At 32.1% G+C, this 22078-nt stretch overlaps 1 protein-coding gene across 6 annotated transcripts in view; it reads left to right on the top strand.

Annotated features, from left to right (window-relative positions):
• Positions 1-21531, top strand: part of obe (activating signal cointegrator 1 complex subunit obelus) — a 241105-nt gene extending 219574 nt beyond the window's left edge. For 5 of the 6 annotated variants that reach the window (XM_076517566.1, XM_076517563.1, XM_076517565.1 and 2 more), the window contains exons 35-39: positions 1562-1713; positions 11593-11731; positions 13442-13553; positions 13892-14124; positions 20585-21531. In XM_076517566.1, the coding sequence (XP_076373681.1) occupies positions 1562-1713; positions 11593-11731; positions 13442-13553; positions 13892-14124; positions 20585-20734 (786 nt within the window). In that variant the 3' untranslated portion in view covers positions 20735-21531. The remainder of the gene's footprint in view (positions 1-1561; positions 1714-11592; positions 11732-13441; positions 13554-13891; positions 14125-20584) is intronic. The other variant, XR_013032326.1, reaches the window with a different exon arrangement.
• Positions 21532-22078: the final 547 nt, after the last annotated feature.

Genomic DNA, 22078 nt, shown 5'->3' on the forward strand with positions numbered 1-22078 from the left:
TGATGTAAATGGAATGAACCATCAAAAGTGCAATTTACCTCTGTGACTGGGATCATCATCCTACTCCCATATGGATGTCAGTTCCTAGTGGCTGACCTTTGGATTCAAAGCTTAACCAATCAACATAAATCATCATACATCTATTACAGGTATCTCAGATTCCTCACTCAATTGTACTTTTGTTTTTCCATCTGTGTTGTGGATCACAATAGAGTATACCTACAGATTAATATGGTTCTTCCTGGATGATGGCATTATCTTTCAGTGTTGTTGTCAATCCACTTCCTCAGGCTAGTAATGAAATTTGTTCTTTGCTTTCCTCTGTCTTTTTCTTGTCAGTGTTGTATTTTAAGCCTTCTTTGTGGATAACATTGCCCTATGTATATTAACTTTTTTTAAATAATTTTAATAAGAGAAATCTTTGCTCTTACTCTTTTTAGTACATTTTTAGTCCATGCTGTCTCTGTCATTCTTCTTCAAAACCATTTATCAGTTGACTATAACTTTTTTACTTCCCATCTGACACACATCAATATAGTGTAATTGACCAAACACTACAATTCAGAACTTGAATTTTAGTGGTCAGAGAAATATTCTTTTCATTTGTTGCTGTTGTATTTACCCTCATTTACTCTATTTATGTGTTCAGTACTTCTTAGGACATTTTGCTATAGATATTTATTAAATAAGATGATAAACCACATATATGTTTCATTCCTGTTTTATTTTCTGTACAACAGACTTCTTATGCTTTCTCAAAACTTGCCAAATTTCTTGAAGACACATGTAATACATGCAGCATATTAATTATATCAATAGTTTTATTAGAAAACTATCAACATTATGGCATTAATAGCTTCTTGTAAGTTTACTTACTGATTATAATAATTTTTATTACAATTTATAGTTTTTACAGTACGTAACAATATTTTTAAACCAGGAAAGACATTTTGAGCACTGGTGTGATCATGAAACCTATGCATTTGAAAATGATCACTCAAGAGATCAAGATGCTGTAGCTGGTTCAAAAATATTTTTTACTTATTATAAAAGGTGTAACTTGCATTAAAAAAAAACAGTTATAGTATTATAAGCTTCTGGATGCATGGTATTTGTAAAGTTGACCAAAATGATGAAGACTTAATCCAGATATTTAGCAACATAGTTTTCCATTATTAGCTTACTTTTCATGCTTCATGTACTCTATTTATGATTACCTAACTTGTTTTTTCATTCACTGAAAAAATAATTATGATAATCTCCTTTACTTCTGTAATGACTAATGGTATGATTCTGGTTACCTTTTGTAAACTTTAGCCACAGTTAATTTACTTTTCAAACCATATACCAACATAGAGTGATTATCTTTCATAATCTTGTTGCTAAATTATACATACAAATTATATATACAAATAATTATTAAGAACTGATGATTAAATAAAAACAATGTTAAAGAGAAATTCTCACTCATAGTTTATAATGTATAGTAAAGTTATGATTATGAAGTATTGTTGTACAGTTATCATTAATACTATTCTGATTATATGTGTTATATGTTTAGGCAATGATTGATGTGTCAGCAGATCAAGGGTGGCTGGTCACAACACTTCGTATGATTGGAATGCTACAGATGGTAATACAAGCTTGCTGGCTGACAGACAGTACATTGTTAAGCCTTCCTCAAATAGAATGCTATCACCTGCATTACTTTAGGTAATGGATATGACACATTCAGTCATTACTGATGTATTGTTTAGGTTACATATCACTGCATTATGAAGTCACATCACAGTTCAGGTGAAAGAATTCTCATGTTGAACCACGTCATGTACATTAGAGCCACAACACAGGAAACAGTCCTCACATTTTGCTATGTCATATGCACTGTAGAGCCACATTACAGGTTTAAAAAGGAATTTCTGTGTAGATCTATATTATATTTAAAAACATTTAAAAATAATATCATGTAGAACTAAATCACCTGTATCATTGTTATGTAATCACCATACAATTTTAAGGAAAGGATGTCAAAGTAGAAAAATTTCATTGACCAAGAATGTTGAGTTGTACTACAATTGGATTTGGTGGTGTTTTTCTTATGTTCATACTAATAAAAATACTATATTTTTACATTAACAATTCATTTTTAAAACAGATATATAATACAGAATTTATGGTAGGATGGTTTTCTAGAAAATTATGAAGCAACTGTTTGAATATTTTACATTTTTCTTTAGAATTAATTATATGATCACAACTTTTTAATCTTATGACATGTTCACACATAAGATCACTAATTATAATTAAGGAATAAGTGTTTTTTTGTTTTATTTTTTATTGTTGCTGCAACAAACCATAGCTACTAGTATGAAACAATGGTACTGTAACCATGAACTCCATTTTGTTCAAAAGAAGTGTCAGGTGGCCTGTTCTGTAATCTGCCATGCATATTTCAGATGTGTATATATATAAAAAGCTGTGTTTTCGGCAATTCAAACAGAGTTTTAAAAAATGATCTAGATTTATCATGAAACATGCTTGGACTCTTTAACAAAGAAATTAAAAAATATTTTCATGGTACTGAGGACAAAAACTTGGCAAGAAACTCATTAAACATGGCAAGCCATTGCAGAATGGTTACAAGTTTAATATAATATGGTTGTCAGCCCACAACTACTACATTAGAACATTGTTGGCAACCATGGAAAATAATTCCCATTTAAAAATATGTTCTTTAATAACCTGGTAGACATCGGCATTTCAACTGAGTTAACTGTTCAAAGTAGAAAATGGACAACAAATGAAGATCCAAGTGGTCATAAATACATTTTCTAATGGTTGACCTTAATTTCTTGTTGAATAGCTTTGGTGTGTTGCACCAAGTCAGTTTCTCTGAAGCTATGTTTACTGTAATACTGAATTTATTTAGTTTATCTTAACGAAATTTAGTAGGCTTGTAGTAAAAATTACAAGTATATTGGAAATAAAAAAAATAATTTTTAATAAGGTATTTTTACTAAAGATTTCTCCGTGAATTTACCAAGTCGGTAGAAGGTAATTTTTTCTGTTAAGAATAAAATTACTTTTTATAGTTTTCATAATTCCTTTGCATATGCTGTAGAATCTACTAAAAGAATACCAAAAATCTTTGTGTTTTTCAGTACAACTTTAATTTTATTTATTTTCTTTACCCTGACTGTAGAGCAAAATCAGCAATGTATGGAATGTGAAAAGTTGAAAAATGTGAAATAAGTGTAAATTAACCTTTTTTGTTTAACTAGAAAGATTGCATATTGACAATCACACACACACAGTTTATTCTTACAGTCAAAGCTGGTAAACTTTTCATACCTGGATTCATTTAGTTTTATTGCTGTACAGTAGCATTTACACGTTTTCGGTGTATACCAGAACAATTTGTCAGAGCCAGACAGCTTGATGTAAGCAAACAGTCAAGTTACAAATATGACAAAAAAGAAATTAGAAACAAATCCCATGCACATACTATGCTATGATGTTAGCTATCACAAGAATTTTTTTTTTTACATTTTCTTATATTGATAATCTTATAATTTTTACATATTTAGTTATTTTTATAACAACAAGTAAAACATAAATTTAACACTTAACTGTTTGGAATTATGCTTGTTTCTATTGATGGTAGTGGTCCAAAATATCTTAAATGTTTATTTCAAGTGTGAGATCTAGAACATTAAATAATATCTTGTTACTATAATTTAACCTTTTTGCTTTGGGTATCCTTTACTGTGCATGAGGTTCTAGTAATTTACATTCAGAATTTTATTACACTACTTTTTATCTATGTTACACCAATTAGTATAGAATAAAATCTTAACTAATAACTTATCTTTTAATAATATATAAGATTTAACTTTGAAAGGCAACACTACAAAATTTTGAATTTCCACTTGTGTGATATGTTTTCTCTAGGTATCTTCTCATCTCCCCCTCGGTGTGGATTCTTGTATGTGGTGAGGGGAATTCCCAGGGAAGGTTCTGTTCTTCCAGTTTACCTCCTCTGGAATCTAAACATCCACCCACGTGTTTGCCGTGTGTTGCAAACCATGAAAGGGAGGAGAGGATCCTGGTGGTTGAAGGGTCCAACCCTAACACACAACTTTGGCCTTGAATTCCTGTAGACGAGTGGCCTTGGAGTAGCCTCCCTTGGGTCAGTCGGCTGGTCTACTCAAGCTAGGGTCAACCAAGTACCAGTGTTGGATGTTCTCAACAAGTGTTGTGAACATTATATCTGATGCTGGTGTTTGGGTATAGTGCTCACAAAACCCTGGCATTCCTGCAGTGTCCTTGTTTGACATTGTAGTGTGTCCCCTCTTAGGGCTTCATGGTGGGTGGGCAGCAAAACTTTCCTTTCTTTATGATGGATACTCCACTTAGAAATCTTAATAAGATAGTAACAAAACAGTCTATAGGTAAATGACCACGTCTTGAAGATTCTGAGCAGCAATCCTCACCATCTGTACCACCTGTTGTACCTCATTTTCTTATATTGCACTCATTTTCAGACAAACCTTTAGGGCAAATGTCTCCCTTTTTCATTCAGAAGGGACGAGAGCAGTGGTTCTTAACCTGGGTTCAGTCGAACCCCAGGGGTTCGGCGGAGGTCAAGACACACACACTGTGTGTGTGTTCATTCTGTTCACCCCACTCATATGATTCGTGATGTCATGCTCCACTTGCTCATCATTGGCTGCGGTTAATGACGTCACATCACTTGGCCTTAATATCTGTGCTGAAGAGAACTTCGTGCGCTTAGCAGTCGACTTGTGACTGTAGTAATCATGCGTCATTTGTGATTTTTTCCTAATCTTTCAATCCCTTCATACTAACTATGTCCAGCAAAAAGAGAAAGTGGTCAGACGAATATGTACAATATGGATTCACGTGTGTAACGGAACATGATGGGAGTCAGCATCCTCAATGCATGATTTGCAATGCCAAGTTGAGCAATTTTAGTCTAGAACCTGCAAAACTAAGAAAACACTCCCTAAAGCTGCATGGAGATGAGAAATACTAGAACACAACACTTGCTGAATTCAAGGTAAAGAGAGCCAGGTTTGATGAAATGGCTGCTTTGCCTGTTCTCGGCTTTGTACCCATCAACAAACCAATCCTCACAGCATTGTAAGAAGTTGCGTACTTGATCGCAAAGCAGGGCAAACCACACTGCATTGAAGATGGCAAATATCATGTTGGGAAAAGCTGCTGAAAATAAGTTATCCCAAATTCCTCTTTCAAATGACACCATCAGCAGCAGAATAGATGACATGAACAATGACATCTTGGCTCAAGCAGTTACAGATCTGATTTCAAGCCCAGCAAAATTCATATTTCAACTCGACAAGACCACCAACGTTTCCAATCTAAGTCAGCTTGTTGTATTCGTGCGTTATGTGAAGAACGACGAGATAAAAGATTTTTTATTTTGTAAGCCTCTTACAACAACAACTAAGGCAGCAGCGACGTGAAGAAACTTGTGGATGATTTCTTCAGAGACAACGATCTTTCGTGGGATATGGTTTCTGCAGTTTGTTCGGACGGAGCTCCAGTCATGTTTGGACGAAACTTATTTTGGTGCGCTGGTGAAAACCGATGCACCACACATCATTGTAATGCACTGTGTTCTGCAAAGGCATGTGTTGGCAACAAAAACCTTGCCTTCAAAACTGGCAAAAATTTGTAGTGGAATGTGTGAACTTTGTGCAAAATAGTGCCCTGAAGCACCACATCTTCAAAGAGCTGTGTAATGAAATGGGCTCTGAATTCGAGGTACTTCTGTATCATTCTAACGTATCGTGGTTATCCTGGGGAAAGGTGCTGAATCATGTTTTTGCTATGCATGTGGAATCAGCCCTGTTTTTGCGAGAGCACCAACATTGGCATGCAGATTGCTTTGAAAAAGTTAATTCTCATTTTGGCGTACGTGGCCTATATCTTTAATGCTTTCAATCATCTCATTCAACAGATGCAGGGCGGTGGAGTCAACATCATCGAAGCAGAAGAAAACCTGAAGGCTTTTCAAAAAAAGCTACCATTATGGAAACGACAAACAGAGAATGATAACTTTGCAAACTTTCCCCTGATGGATGACTGTGTAAGTAAGATCGAAGATGTGTCTGAAATCTGAAACATTTCTGTACCCGGGGAACTGAAACAGGCAATTGCCATGCACTTAGATGAGCTCGCAAAGTCTCTCGACGGATACTTCCCCACCAGAAAGTCGTATCCAGCATGTGTGAGACAGCCGTTCACGTGTAGTGTTGCGACAGCAGATGTTAATGATGAATACCTCGACAAAATCATTGAACTTCAGCAGAGCCAGATTCAACAGCAACTTTTCAGAACAACAATGCTTTCAACGTTTTGGTGTCACCAAATCGTAGCGTGCCCTCTTATTGCCAAGAAAGCTGTTTCTTTTCGCTAATGGCGACGTGGCTAATGGCTAGCAGAAGCCTAGCATATGATCAATCAGACCTTGATTCTTTCATTGAACAGTTGCTGTCTTCCTTTTTCATCATGGGATCTTTAATGGACATCATCCCCTCTGGGGAAGTTCTAATGTTTATTGGAGGAGTGCTCTCTGATCACAACCTTTCTCTTTTCAATACTGACTCTTTGACTTATTTCCATGTGCCTAGTCAGTCGTTTACTGCTATTGATCTCTCAGTTTACTCCCCTTTATTATTTTCTCATTTTTCATGGAGGGCTGACAGTAATCCACGAGGCAGTGATAATTATTTCTACAATCTTGAGAGACTGGCCGTGGTCGATGCCACCAGACCTGTATGCCCCGGTTAAGGCTGGATCAGGCTAACCAGCCCTCTTTCACTGCTCTCGCAGAACTTGATTGTGCCATTGTCTGTAAGCCATCAATAGACGACTGTGTGGCAGCAATAACTGACTGTATTATACAAGCAGGTGCTCAATGTATTTCTAAAACCTCAACCTCGTCCATGGTGGAATCCTGCCTGCCACATGGCATGGAAGGCTCAAAAATGAATCTGAGATACTTTCCGTTAGTATCCCACACTTCTGAACCTCATCGCTTTCCAGCAGGCTCATGCACTTGCTTGATGGGTAAGACGTCAAAGCCAGAAGGAATCTTGGATTAAGTTCATAACCAGCATATCCTCTTCCACCAGTTCCAAACTCGTTTGGGACAAGATTCGATAGGTCAGTGGGAAATATCACTCTGTCCCCCTCTCGATCTTGCTCTTTGATGGCCAGGAAGTAACTAATACCCATAGTACCTTTCTCAAATGACAACATCTTGTATTAATATTCTTTGACATTGAGAAGGCTTATGATACAACATGGAGGTATGGCATTTTGCAAGACTGCCATATAAATGAGTTACGTGGCCATTTGCCCATTTTTATGAAAAAGTTTTTAATGGACAGGAGATTCTGAGTCTGTGTGGGTTTGGCACTTTCCCGTTCTTTTCTACAGGAACTTGGAGTCCCTCAAGGCTGTGTTCTGAGTGTCACACTTTTCAGTAAAAAATTAATGCCAAAACTGAAGAACTTCCTCTCACTGTTGCAAACGGGCTCTATGTCGACGACTTTCACATCTCATGTCAGTCGTGGAACATGAAGTATATTGAGTGGCAGTTACAGAATGCCCTCAGTTTTTTACTGATGTGGAATACAGCAAATGGCTTTACCTCCTCTCTGTCTATAACTGTTTGCATGCACTTTTGCCACCAACGGGTGGTATTCAATCTGATCTTGAACTCCGTATCGGTGAAGTTGTGCTACCTGTGGTCTCTGAGACTAAGTCCTTGGGGTTTATCTTTGATCGTAAGCTAACCTTTATACCACACATCAAGCAGCTACGGGTCAAATGTACAAGAGCACTGAACATCTTCCATGTCCTCTCTATCACCAATTGGGGAGCAGATCAACATTATATGCTAAAGATATATCATGCTCTTATTCAATCGAAACTCGACTGTGGATCAAATGGTCTGCCAGACCATCGGCCTTAACGATGCTAGACCCTATTCATCATCAAGAACTTTGGCTCTACACTGGGGCTTTCCACATTTCTCCAGTTTAGAGCTTATACATAGTCTCATGAACCTTCTTTGCACCTCCGCCATTTGTAACTGTCTTTACTATATGCTTCAAAACTTTGTTCCTCAAAGCATCCCACCTGGGGTTGTGTTTTCCTTCCTTGATTCGCCTTGCTTTTTCAGACCAAACGGTTTGCCATTGTTCCTTTTGGCCTTCGTATCCAGGCGCAGTTAAATGAATTGGGTCTGTCCTTGGATAACGTTGTATCCACTGGTCAACCTATCCCATAATGGCTTTTTACAGTCCCCAATTGTGACCTGTCTTTAAGTCATCTGAGAAAAGTAAACACTCCTGATTGGGAATACTGTCTGCTATTTGCTGAACATCTTTTGAACCATCCAGATACAAAAAACCTACATACTTGGAAAGTGTGTCAGATAAAAATCGAATCTTATTTTAACATAATATTTAGGGATAATAAGGAACCTGTTTCTCCATCTTGGCTGTCTCATCCTTTAAGCTAAACTAAAAATATAAAATAAATAAAGTTATAAAAAATTTAAGGTCAGTCGTTATCATTCATATATCTACCAAGCTTTCTTTTAAACTCCGTCAAATTTATAGACTCCGTAGCATCTGAAGGCAATCCATTCCATAAACCAATCACCCTATTTTGAAAACTAAAATTGTCTTAACTACAGACAGTTTCTACCTTGTCTAAATCTATATTTATGCCCCCTATTTCTATAATTCTTTCTGTTAAGCATGAAAAATGTTGATGCATCAACATTATTAATTCCTTCTATAATCTTAAAAACTAATCAGATTCCTTCTCTTATTTTTTCAAAAGAATACAGTTTTAAGGACCTTAATCTCTGCTCATATAAAAACTTCTCCATGCAAAGTGCCATTTTATTAACCCTTCTCTAAACAATTTCCAATAATTCAATGTCTTTCTTTAGGTAGAGAGCCCAAGACTGAACACAGTACTCCAAATGTGGCCTAACTGGTGATCTATACAATAAAATTATAACTTCTTTAGACTTGTAAAATCCTATTTGCCCTACTATTCATAACTGTACACTGCTTGAATGACTTAAGAGTTCTGATCAACTATTACATCAAGATCCTTTTCTGTCGTGACATGATTGAGGTTATTTCCATCCAAATGATACGTGTAATTCAAGTTACATTTATCAACAACCAAATTTATTGATAATCCAGTCTTGCATTTATCATAATTAAAACCTATCTGCCATTTATTAGCCCAACTCACTAAATGATCTAAATTCTTTTGTTAAGCAAAAGCCTTCTCTTTACAGTCAGAAACAAACCAATACCTTGATATCACAGCAAATTAAGTTAATTTATTGACCATTCCTTTATCTATGTCAGTAATGTAAATTAAAAAGAGCAATGGTCTTAAGATTAAATACTGAAGTACACCACTTGCAATATTAATACAGATTGACTGTATTTATAACTCTCTGCTTTTTTCCACCAAACCACTCTTTTATCCAATTAGCTAACTTATAGCCACCACTTATAGAGATACGTTTCTGTACAAGTCTTTTATGTGGCACTTTGTCAAATGCATTATGAAAAATCCAGATACACCAAATCTACATATGCAGTAACATTTTCAAATCATGTCAAAAAATTTCCCTAAGTGAAACCATGTTGACAATCTGATAAAATTCTGAACTTTGTTAAATGACTTTGAAAAGTATTTATCAGACTTTCCAAAACGTTTTCCACAATTGATGGAAGACTAATAGGTCTATAATTATTAGGACAGCTTCTTTTACCTCCCTTAAACATAGGAGGGACATTAGCTAATTTCCAGTCTGTTCATACTTGTCCACAAAAGAAAATGTGGCAAATGACTCGCATATCCAATCCTTTACCTCTTTTAAAACCCTCTGGGAAATATTATCTAGCTCAGGAGCCTTATCATTTTTTAAACATCCCAATTTTATTTTAACAAGCTCAGAATTTATGCAATTGTCTTGTTCAATTTTGTTTTCATCTTTCAGTTGGTCAAGATGAGGAATACTGCTGAAGGAAAGCAGAATTTAATAACCAAGCCATTTCATAATCATTAGCTATGATCCTTCATTTGTCATTCGTCGAGGGTCTTGTCCCGATCATAACATTTTATGTACCCCTAATGTACTTTTAAAAAATTTCATTGTTAATTATGTTTCCAACCAAATATTTTCATACACCCTTTTGGATGTCCTAATTTCCTATTTTACCAACTTTCTTGATACTCTGTAATCTTCTAAATATTTTATAATTGCAGTCAACTTAAATTTATTAGAAGAAAGACACACACATGGTAATATTGATGGCCATGTTGATTTTTGTATACTACAAAAACAGTACTATGGATGCCATAAGATAAAGGGAAGCAGTGTTACAACCATTAATGTTGCCATATATGATTTTATTTGGTCATATCTTTCTGCAATAAAATAAAGTGAATAGAATGACCAGCAGACTGAACAAACTTTAATAAATCTTTTTGACCATGCATGAGATGTTTTAGTGAGATGCTTGACAGCAAGTAATTTGTCTCAAAGTTTTGTTGATAAACTTGAAGTACTCTAATGAAGGAGGGAACCATGTTATCACAGCAGTTCAGTGATTTAGTCATTTTTAGTTTGCCATATTAATTTTTTCTTGAAATAGTATTTCAGATAGTTTGTCTTGTAATCTGACAAGCAGATTTTAGTTATGTATAAAAGTAAAGGAAAGTCTGTTCTCAACATTTCAAAGAGCTCATCATGTACTGAGCTGCAAAATCTATAGTAATGAATGAGCAGTTATGGACATGAACTGTAATCATATACACCTTCATATGAAATTATGTGATTGGTAAGTTAGCACTTGTTTTTAATAAAAGTAAAGTCATGGTGCGATTGATATTATTTAATAACAGTAGTAGTGCCTCGTAATAGCTGCTAATTCTAGTAGCTACAATTATTTTAAGTTGTATATGTTTATTAAAGTGGGGCATGAGTTTTTCTATTGAAAGATAATATCTGGTGTTCAGGATTAGTATAAACTGTACTGTTTACATATAGTAACATAAAATTCATTGCATTCATTTTGCCTGAGACTTACAAAATACAGTATTTTCTACCAGCACAAAAACAGTTTTGAGTCATCAGTAAAAATATATTTAAAGTTTTACATTGAAAATAACATACACAAGCTAGCTCTTTGTCATGATTAAATTTGGTTTATTATTTTTGTGCTTTTCAGATACTGTGTTTTGTTATTTTGTAAAATATGTAAGGTTTATGAAAACATCAGGAGGAAAGAGTAGTAAATGTTTTATAGAAGTACATCTGAGAAAAGGGTAGAACCTTTTATTGTGGTTATTTATGCTAAATCATTCATAAAATTTTCATAATTTGGTAATATTTTTAGATTTATTTTCTCATATAATTGTGGAGTTAATTATTCTTTTCAGCTGTGAAAGTTATGTGTTTAGATTAATACTTCAGTTTTTTTTCTTAACCGTAAATAGGCAAAATAAAAACCAGAATAATATGCAGAATAGATCTTCCTTTGTGTCTCTCCCAGAATTAATGGCTGTTGTTAATGGCAAGTATGAATCACTGGCTGGAATGTTGAGGCCTAATCTTAATGAAAACAAAATAGAACAGGTATGTTAATATTTTATTGTATTTATGATGCTTAGTTTATACTAGTATTATAGTATTCAAGTTTTTGTTATGAATTTTTTGGTATAGTATAGTGTCTTCCTTTGTTGGTTGTGTAAGATGTTTTTTTCATAACTGGGGAGAAATCCAAGATTTGTGAATAAGAAATTTGAAAAACAATGAAAGAATTAGGAAAAGACAGAAGCCAAGACTTGACACATACCAAATTCTTGAGTTCAAACTGTATTTGTAGTTTTGATTTTTCTCATACTTATCATGTACCAAATTTCAGAATATTAACTATTTTTGTCTGTTTGGTTTAAAACAAGTATCACTAACTTTTAGTCATGGCTTTAGTTGTTGTTGTTTTTTCTAAGTATAATGTTTGTTTGTTTTACAGTAGTTTAAAGATCATGTGTCTGCAATAGTAGTTAAAAGGTTCACCAAAAAAACTTTCTTTTCAATTACTATTTTACTACTAGCAAGTTATCATTTTACCATAGTTAAACATATTATACAGTAAAACCTGTCTAAAGGTGGAATCGCACAGGACAGAATAAATTTTCCAGCTTAAGCAGGTTTTCCAGCTTAGATAGTGAACATGCATTTCCTTAATTACATATAATCTTTGACTCAAAGGAAGTAAGACATTTGTAAATAAAGTTATTACACTGTTTATGCTATATTTATTAGAATAAGAACAAAAATAGACATTCAAAATATACATAAATATACAAAGTCTTAAGCAAATGTATTTGAAGAAAGCATCCAATTTCAATTGTTTCGTGTTTTTAATAGGCTTTCTCATGCAGTTAAAAGAGAACGCCAATTCTATGGCCTTTTCAGGACATTCATTTTCCCTCTTCATTTTTGTATACAATTTGATAGCATTAATGCAACTTAACACTTGTGATGAACTATGAATTTCGATTTCCTCACTATCTTTTCCATTTTGTTCATCTTCTGAATCTCTCACACTGTTACCATCTTGTGATGCTATAAAAGATTTTAAATCAGTTTCATTAGTTTCTGTTAAAACATGTTTATTAATGTTCACAAAACTTTCCATGTTCACAGAATCATCTGCATCAGTCTTTTTAATTAGTTTGGTTTCACTAAAATTGTCAAACAATTTTTAAAACAAATGAAGGTATTTTGTGGCTTTTTTTTAAATGAGGGTATTAATTAAATTTTTCCTAAATTTTAAAATTAGGGAAGATAGGAATTTATTTTTTTTTTTGTGAAAATTATTTAAAGAGAAGAATTTTGCACTTAAAAGACAAGTATATTTCTACAAGTCATGAATCTAACTAATACTGACTATAACAATGTTTGAAAATTTATTAATATTTAAACAAATTCTTAATTAAATAAGAAATTAATATTTAATCAAAAACATTTTTTCTGCCTTACTCAGGTTCTAATCCTACTTGTTGATAGATGAGATAGGTGAAAGATAGTTTTCTGTCTGCGTTATGCAGGTTCTGCCATATAAAGGGTCTTTTATAAGAGAAACCTTAAGATAATTCTGGAAAATTTTGATATTTCCAGCTTATACTGGTTTCTGCCTTATGCAGTTTCTGGCTTAGACCAGACAGGTTTTATTGTATTACATTCATACTAACAGCTTTAAAAATTTTCAGTGTATCTTTTGTTGATACATAGTATACAAAGCACATATCACTGTTAACCTCATGAATAGCTTTTTTACAGGTTTTCCAGACTTTGATTCAACTTCCAGTTTTACATGTTACAATGAAAATTAAAGGTTGGTGGATGGAAAATAAGGAAGAAGAACGTACAATCTTAATTGAACAATTTTGTCGTAAGTGCTGTTGCTCTTTGTTAATCTAATAAATATTGCAAGTTGTTTTGGTTTGTTTGCATGAAATAGGAAGTGGTAGTTTCTAAATCTAAGAACTTAATGGTTTTTAAGCTATTTTGAAAATAAGTTAAAAAGATTCTAAATTGGTTTTAAATAGAATTAGGGAATTATTAAGTTATTGGAATGAACGACCTAATTTTACCTTTATTAAAATTCAACTTTTTAGCTCTTTAGGGCACAACTAACAATGAGACTGTATAGGTAATATTTCTCATAATAAATAAAAAATATATTTAAATAGTTTTATTTTATGAAATAAGATGAAATGCATTTGGTAGGTGGAGTCCAATTGGATAATCACTGGATTCAAGTTCATGCTGGTCAAGAATACATTCTTAATGTCAAATTCTTGCAAGGAAACAGGATTAAAAAAAAGGATACTAAGGCTTTAGCTCCACGTTTTCCTAAGCAAAAAGATGAAGGGTGGTTTCTGGTGCTAGGAGACATTGAGAACCAAGAATTGATAGCAATGAAAAGAATTGGCTTTATATCAAAGTATTCAAGTCACCAGGTAAGGCAATTTTATAACGGGGATTTGAATATGCTTTATCACATGATCAAATTGAATCTTTTGAACAGAATTTTATTGACATATCAGACTTAACTGAACTTAATTCAAGGAAAGATTAAATCTATTATATACATAAATTTATTATCTCTTTCTTATGAAATTTGATTTAAAAACATGGAAATATATATTACACATAAATAATGTTTTCAATTGATCAGCTTAGGTGCTTAAACTGAATTTTTAATATTACATAGGAGAAATATTTCACATCTTCCTTATCATAATTAAAGTTTTTGAACAATTTTTAACAGCTTCTTAAGTCATATATGATGCCTCAAAACAAATACCAAACTTAAAAGATTGATGGTTACATGTTAAATTAAAAATCATAAAAATAAATATGAAAAACAGATAATTGAAAGAGAAGTTATTCATATTTTACCTTGTTTTTAATTATTTGTGTGTGTACATCAGTTTATTAGCTATATTTTGTTATATAAAATTAATTTAGATATGTAGACAATAATATATTTCACATGGAAAGTGTTGAGCACAATAATAGAGTACGTAGTTCCAAAATAAGTTTTGTTTCATCAAATCAATACTAAATCATATATAAGATGGTGTCAAAATCAGTCCTCCTAGAATTTTACAATTGTGATTTTACAATGAAATTTTGTTTGACATGTCTTTCCTGGTGGATTTTTGTAATTACATTTTTTGCAGGCCGTTTACAAAAAAAGAAGAAATTGCATTATACATCTAATTCAAAGTTATAGTAATTAATTTATTCTACTGTCTATGTATATTAAATGCCACCTTTCATGTACTTACAGTTCTAGAAGTAAAAACTTAATGCAGATGCGTGTAATTTTAAACTAGGATACTTTTTTAAACACCTATTTACTCTCACACTAAATGGAAGTCATCTCTTATCATGGTTTCTATCTTATAGAACAGTCAAGTACAGTGGAGCGCCGTTAAGCCGCGGTGTTTGGGGGGTCAACCTGCTTAACCACGGCTTAAGTGGTCCGCGGATTAAACCTTTGTGACTGAAAAGCCAAAGTCCCCAACAGCTCTGCCAAGGAGCCTCATCCGGGCCATTGCGTGATCATTATAATATTAATATATAGACTATTCAGATACAATTGACAAGTGCCGTTTTAACACAAACGACCAATGCATTGCGATGGTTCACTTTTCCCCTTTTTAATAAATAAAATATACAACACAATTTTGATTAAGATTTATTAATAATATAAAGATTACAATAAAAATAAACCTTTTTATTGTAAAATTTCATCTACCCGTATTACTTGCGGGCTGCCATTTTAAATATCGTGGTAGCGATATTGAGCAGTTGCATAAATTATTAAATTTTTAATACCGAATTTATTAACTGGCAGTTAAACAATAAGAAAAAACAAATAAAATATATTTCAAACCATTTTATTTCACATTTTTAAAAACATAAATATAAACAAAAAGGTAAGTTTCATGCTGAGTTATGAGAGTGTGAGAAACTTTAAATAGCCAGGTAGTAGATTTAATACATCAAAAATTTTGGGACTAGACTTGCTACAGTGGCTTAAGCGATTTCGCGGTTAATTGGTCCACGGCTTAATGGCGCTCCACTGTAATACCACTGTGTGAGATCATATTAATTTAACACAAAATTACACAAGGCCAGTTGTTGAAAACTATCGAATGAAATGTATAGCCAAGCTGCTTGGATACACATGTATGAAAAGGGTTGTAAATTATTTAGTATTTTATCTTTAACCAGGTGCAGAACATTTAAACATTCACTGTAACAATCAACTGTAGTACATCATACTGATTGAATAGAAATCACTAAAATAATGTTGAGCAAAAAATAAAATACACTAATAAAAGAATGAAAGCAAAGCAAAAAATCGTGATAAAGCATAAAAAAACCTTTTTCATCACTTCCTATCCTGTCACAAAGCATAACTGCCAGATGTTTAACTTCTAACAAGTTATAGAAATATGAGGAAATACGAAAATATATCATTTAAACTAACTATTAAAGTTTTTTTTATCCACAATGTTCATTTAACTGTTACAGCAATGCAAATGGTAAAAAACATGTATGTGAGGCTGCAGAATAAAACAATTTTTACAAAAGGATTTTTGGCATATGTGGAAGTATCCAACAAAAATAAAATGTATATATTTTTTATACTAATATTTTAATAGTTTTTCCTCGTATAATTCTTATGAAAATAAGAAAACACACTAAACTGTGTCAAGAAGCAGAACATTATTTTAAATGAGGCTATCATTGCAACATTTTTCATGTATCATGATTACAGTGTTTTGGTGAATGATTGGATAATAGCTTGAAAATACTGAAAACGTGTATAGCTCACATCTTATTAGATTGTAATAGTATTCACTGTTAATTTATTTATTAAAAATAAATTTATCACTCATTGGACCTTCTAACATACTTAAGCGTATAAATTGTTTGAAGATTATTTAATAATTTTGAACAATTTTTAAGTTTTTAGTTAGAAATCACAGGAGGGCTGCAAATATTTTATATTTTCTGAAAGCCTTTGCAGTTTGACATAAAACATTTGTTAAAGATATTTAAAAACTATAATAAAAATGCATAAAAAAAGAATTCACTAAAAATAAATACAAATTTAGTTATAATGGTTGCAGAGAGAATAATAAAATTGTATTTTGCATGTGTATAGTATATTAGATTAGTAATAAGGATTCAGCTGTTTAAGTATGACTTCCATACTGTATATTTCTTACAGAAGTTTATGAACTGTAAGAAATTTTGACATTATGAAAACTATTTTTCACATGAGAGTGAAAAATTTCATGAATCTGTTGAAATTAGTTTCTCTAATATCAAGTCTTCTGACAGCTTATTTCATTGATTATGATTTTTCACTAACTGCTATGTTCTTTTAATACAAATTTTCAAAGTCTGCTTCTCCTTCAGCATATGCATGCCCTACATTATAGGTGTTCAATATGATTTATTTGCAAACCATTTTGCTCACTTGTACTGTGTTTCGTGGGAAAAAGATAAAGTTAGTACTTACCAATTTAGTGAAAAGTGTCTTTTTGTTAGATGAGAAGAGTTTGTTAAAGTCTGATGTAAGCTTGGGTTCACTAATCTTAATTACTTCATAGAAATTTGTATCAGGTGTAAAAAGGCCTGAAGTCTGAATTTGCACATTAGCTCTTTGAAAGTGCTGCTTCTTGGATATCACTGCTTCCAAACACAATGATTCCTTAAGAAGACTTGAGTTGGCTAGGTTAAAAACTTGCATACCCTCCCTCTTCCATCAGTTTGTCCTTCAAGATGGTATTTCAATATAAACTACAATTAATGTTGACTTTTTTTCTTTCTTTTTTTTTTTGGCAGGCCACTAAAATATATTGACAGTTTGCATGCTGTCCTAGGATTATGTTTGGCACTTTTCCCACAAGTAATGTAATAATAATATGTGAGCAGTATAAATCCCCAGGGCCCCATCCATATCCTGATGGCTTACTTGTGAATTAAAGATCATGGATATGATACCTAGTGCCAGAAACTAGTTTTGCACTTTCACCTATATGGGCATTAAAATAACAAGATCAATTTAACATATAGCATCCTGTGTCTGAAAGACTGAGTACATTTGGTGAGAAGTAGAATAAAACTCAAGATATAATCACTGGACAGTCAATAGTTCAACAAACTTGAACTAATGAGAAATCATAATGGCATTATTTTGATTACTTGGATATTAGAAAGTTGGAATAATAAGGAAAACTTAGTTTTAGTAGTTGATTGTTTTTGTGAGTTATGACACTAATCAGTTAAACTGAACTAACTTGAATTAATTGAAAATACTAATGGTAAGAATCAAAACCATTAATTTGATAAGTTTATTATTTTCATGACATTAAGTACTTTAATTGTATTTTGAGTTAAGATACATAAGAATTTAATGTTGCACTAATAGACGTACTTGATACTTATAGGTAATCAATACATTATATTAATATAATTAAATTAAATTGCCCAGCAATAGCAGCAAAGTTTCAAATTTTATGTAGGATTGAAAATAATATATTCAAAAGAAGTCCGATATATTTACAAAATTTCATTACATTTTAGCTGTCACAGTTTTATACAGAGCTTTAAATATTTTTTTTTGTTTCATGAAAACCCACACAAGCAGCTTTGACAAGACATATTATTCTTGTGTAGTCTGTTATCACAATACGATCAGTGTTAAATTCAATTACAATACTCGCAAACTAACGTGGCAGGGGTTTAGTTTAGAGAGAAAGAAATCGTAAGAATTCTCTCTCCAACTGGAGTGTTCAGGAACGTTGTGGTTACTCTTCGTCCCCTTTCGTGAAAGGTTATTAGGTTATTACAATACTCTTTGGGTTACTTCAGTTATATTCAGAGCTTTAAATGATTCTTTGTTTTTACATCAATTACTTTAGAACCCAACTAACCATCAAATTATTCTTCTCTACTCTATTGTAGTAATTCAGTCTGTGATTATTACACTTTAAAAGTCACCATTATACACTCTGTATGGCAAAACTTACAAACATAGTCTAAATTTATTTAACTATATCACTCACTAATTTTGTCTTTCTTTCATTTGCATTATTTGCACTATCTTGGCTACCTATCTAACCTACATTAAAAAACAAACAAACAGAAAACGTGTCAGATCACAGACATCACAGTAGATCTGTTGGCATAAGAGGAGACATAAAAGCCAAATTGCATTTATCCAAATACAACAATTTGATTACTGCCTATACAGTTATGATTTTAGTGGTGGGGGGTGCCATGAAACCTCATAAATGTAGTGAGTATAATAAAGCTAAATTAAAAACATAGTGTGGGATCACCTAGCCAAAAGCCAAGTGCATAAAATTTGTCGTGAAAGTGAAAATATCAATTCAATTTTAAACTTAAATAATTTATTAAGTAAACTATTTTCTGTATGTTAAAAGTTCATAATTTAACTGATTTTTACCAGTAATGAATATGTGATTTACACTATTCCTTTTATTGAAAGTACTTTCACACTCTTTTTGGTAACTCTTAATATATATCTTTGCTTAGCAGTAAAACTATTATGAGATGTTTTTGTGTTTTTTGTTTGTTTTTTTAACTATTATAGATTGTTACAGGGTAGTTTTAACCTCACATTAAATAGCTAATTGAAATAACTAAATTTTACAAAATCAAGCTTGACCAATAAAAAGGCAAAAAAGTGTGATCAAGATTGTCAAATGTCGGTAAATTACTTTGTGAGCCAATCAGAATTTTAAATTTAAATTTTTTGAATTAAGCTATTTTCTGTTGTGTCATCAATATTTATAATAAAAACAAATCTTTTTAATCATTGGAGACTCTAAATTAAGAACTCAACAAATATGTTTTTCAGTTTTGTTGTCTATACATCTGATGTTATACTTTCTGTACATAAATTAACAACACTATCAGGTTCTTAGTTTGCCCCTCAACAAAAAAGGCCCGCCTTTTGAAAGTACTCAGGTTATAAGGTTTTTGTCATATTGTATAATGACGTATTGAACCTACATATTTTTCTGACATCATGAATAATATATACTTATACTTTTGTTGCTAAGCAACATAACATAAAATGTATTGTTGGAACAAAGTGTTACCAAAATGCACTGACTTTTACATATATTAGGAGTTGTTAATTAAACTGATTTTTACCAATAATTATTATATAAAGACATCACCAATTCATTTCATGAAAATCTTAATTTTGATTGGCTCACAAAGGAATTTACCAACGTTTAACTACCTCGACTGTTTGTTAATCAATCTCGATTTTGCAAAATTTATTTAATTCAGTTAGCTATGAAATGTGAGATTAAGTTATAATATGGGGTGGGAGTGGGTAATACTTGCTATGTCATTTTTAGTGAGCTATACACATTATATACATGTACTGCCTGACTGAGGGCTGGAACTTTCCATAAGCTACAGAATATTATGATGTAACAATACTCACTTAAAACAACAAGAAAAATTCAGAAAATGTGCATAACATTCACCCAATTCAGAACAATGAACTACCCAACAAGTTATTTGTAAACAGTTATGCACACAAACCTGCAAAAAAATATATTGGTTCTAATAATATTAAATTTAGCACTTGTGCTTTATAACTATCTAAATCATAACTCTGATATTAAATTTAAATGAAACAGTCATGTATATCTAATGTAAAGTATCATGACTCTTCCTTCACCTAGTTGGAATATTGTATGGTTAAAGCTACAGTGTGTCTTCTTATAGCTAGATGCTTCTTCTTGCAAGTTGTTGAAGGGTAGTGTGTCTAAAATTGTCATGGTTTTCCCATTGTTCTTGGTGGTTGCAATACACATTCATTAATAAATAATTGTTGATTCCCTACAGCTTATGTTCCACACCCCTGAATCTCCTGGCCATGTGATCTACACAGTCTTTATACTCAGTGATTGTTATGTGGGGCTAGACCAACAGTATGACATCTGTCTGGATGTAGTGAAACCCAGTCTGATGGCTCAGGTGAACACAGAAGTGTGATTATCATATGTTTACCAACAACAATAGACTATTGAGTACATAATACTTTGATCATTCAAGTTCTCTATTGTGTTTAGTAACTATAAGGATATGAATATCAGAGGTAAAAGTTTCTTGTTGTAAAAATTTGATTTTATGCTTGCAAAGTTGTTATTATATTGAAATTATTAAAGTTAATTAGTGTACATTTTCTGTTTACATATTCTAGCATTAGCTGCATAAAACTATTAAAATGTAATTTCATCAGATACTTACATGTTTATTTCAAAGACACTGGTGTAATCTGGTTCATTGTTTTAACCACTTCACTCAGCCTGAGAGTGATTAAAGTTCCTGATATGTTACAATGTTATTATTGGTTATTAAAAGATTAACATCTTAAAAACACAAAACAATCTATCAGTGAAGTGATTTGGGGCAATCAATTTGTGTCTGATCAAGTTTTAATTTGATATAATCATCCAACCAAGTAAACATTGAACTAGTTCTGAGGTAGTAAGTTAGCAAACCATGCTTTATAAGCATGGGGAAGTGGTTTTAATTTGGGGAACATGTTTTTTAAAATAAAACCACTTCATTGTACTTACAAATCACTATTTGTCAATTTACTGTTCCGACATCCTACAATTTGAAGATTAATATCTGTTAAATTCAAAGTTATCCTATTATAGTAAAATTGAATAATTTGTATATTAATTCTCGCTTAAAATAATTTTCAATTAAAGTTCAACAGTAATAACTGATTTTTATTGTTTTCTTACAAAGTGCTACAAAATGATTAAAGTGATTATAGAATATCTATTTGTCAATAACAATTACTCACCTTTTATACATAACATCATGTAAATACTTATGTTTGTAGTTACTTATTTGTACTGCTTGTAATGTAGATGGGTTTTCTTTGACAGTAGAAGTGGACAAGGCATAGCAGAATTAGGTATAATGATGTTAGTAAAATTACCAACATTGGCACAGTATAAAGAAAGTTATTGTACAAGTAAGGCTAAAAGCAATAAAATATACAAGAGTTGACTTATGTTGAAAAATCATGTGAAAGTACTAAGAAAACTAGAATTTTTTTCTTTGCAACAATCTAGTGAATTTCATATTATCAGTTAACGCTTTTTTATAAGTGCAGAGCTCAGTAAGAAACGAATGGTACTTAAATATGAAACTTAACTCATTAAAATATTAATGAAGAAAAATAAAACCAATAATAGGGAATTAAGTAGAATATAAAATATCTTAGTTTATATATATATATATATATACACCAACAACAAGACATTTTATTTCAAGGAGTGGGATACAATGAAACATGAAATGTGTGTACTGTAAAAAAGA

This window comes from Tachypleus tridentatus, chromosome 8, assembly GCF_004210375.1.
Source record: "Tachypleus tridentatus isolate NWPU-2018 chromosome 8, ASM421037v1, whole genome shotgun sequence".
Classification (NCBI taxonomy): Eukaryota; Metazoa; Arthropoda; class Merostomata; order Xiphosura; family Limulidae; genus Tachypleus; species Tachypleus tridentatus.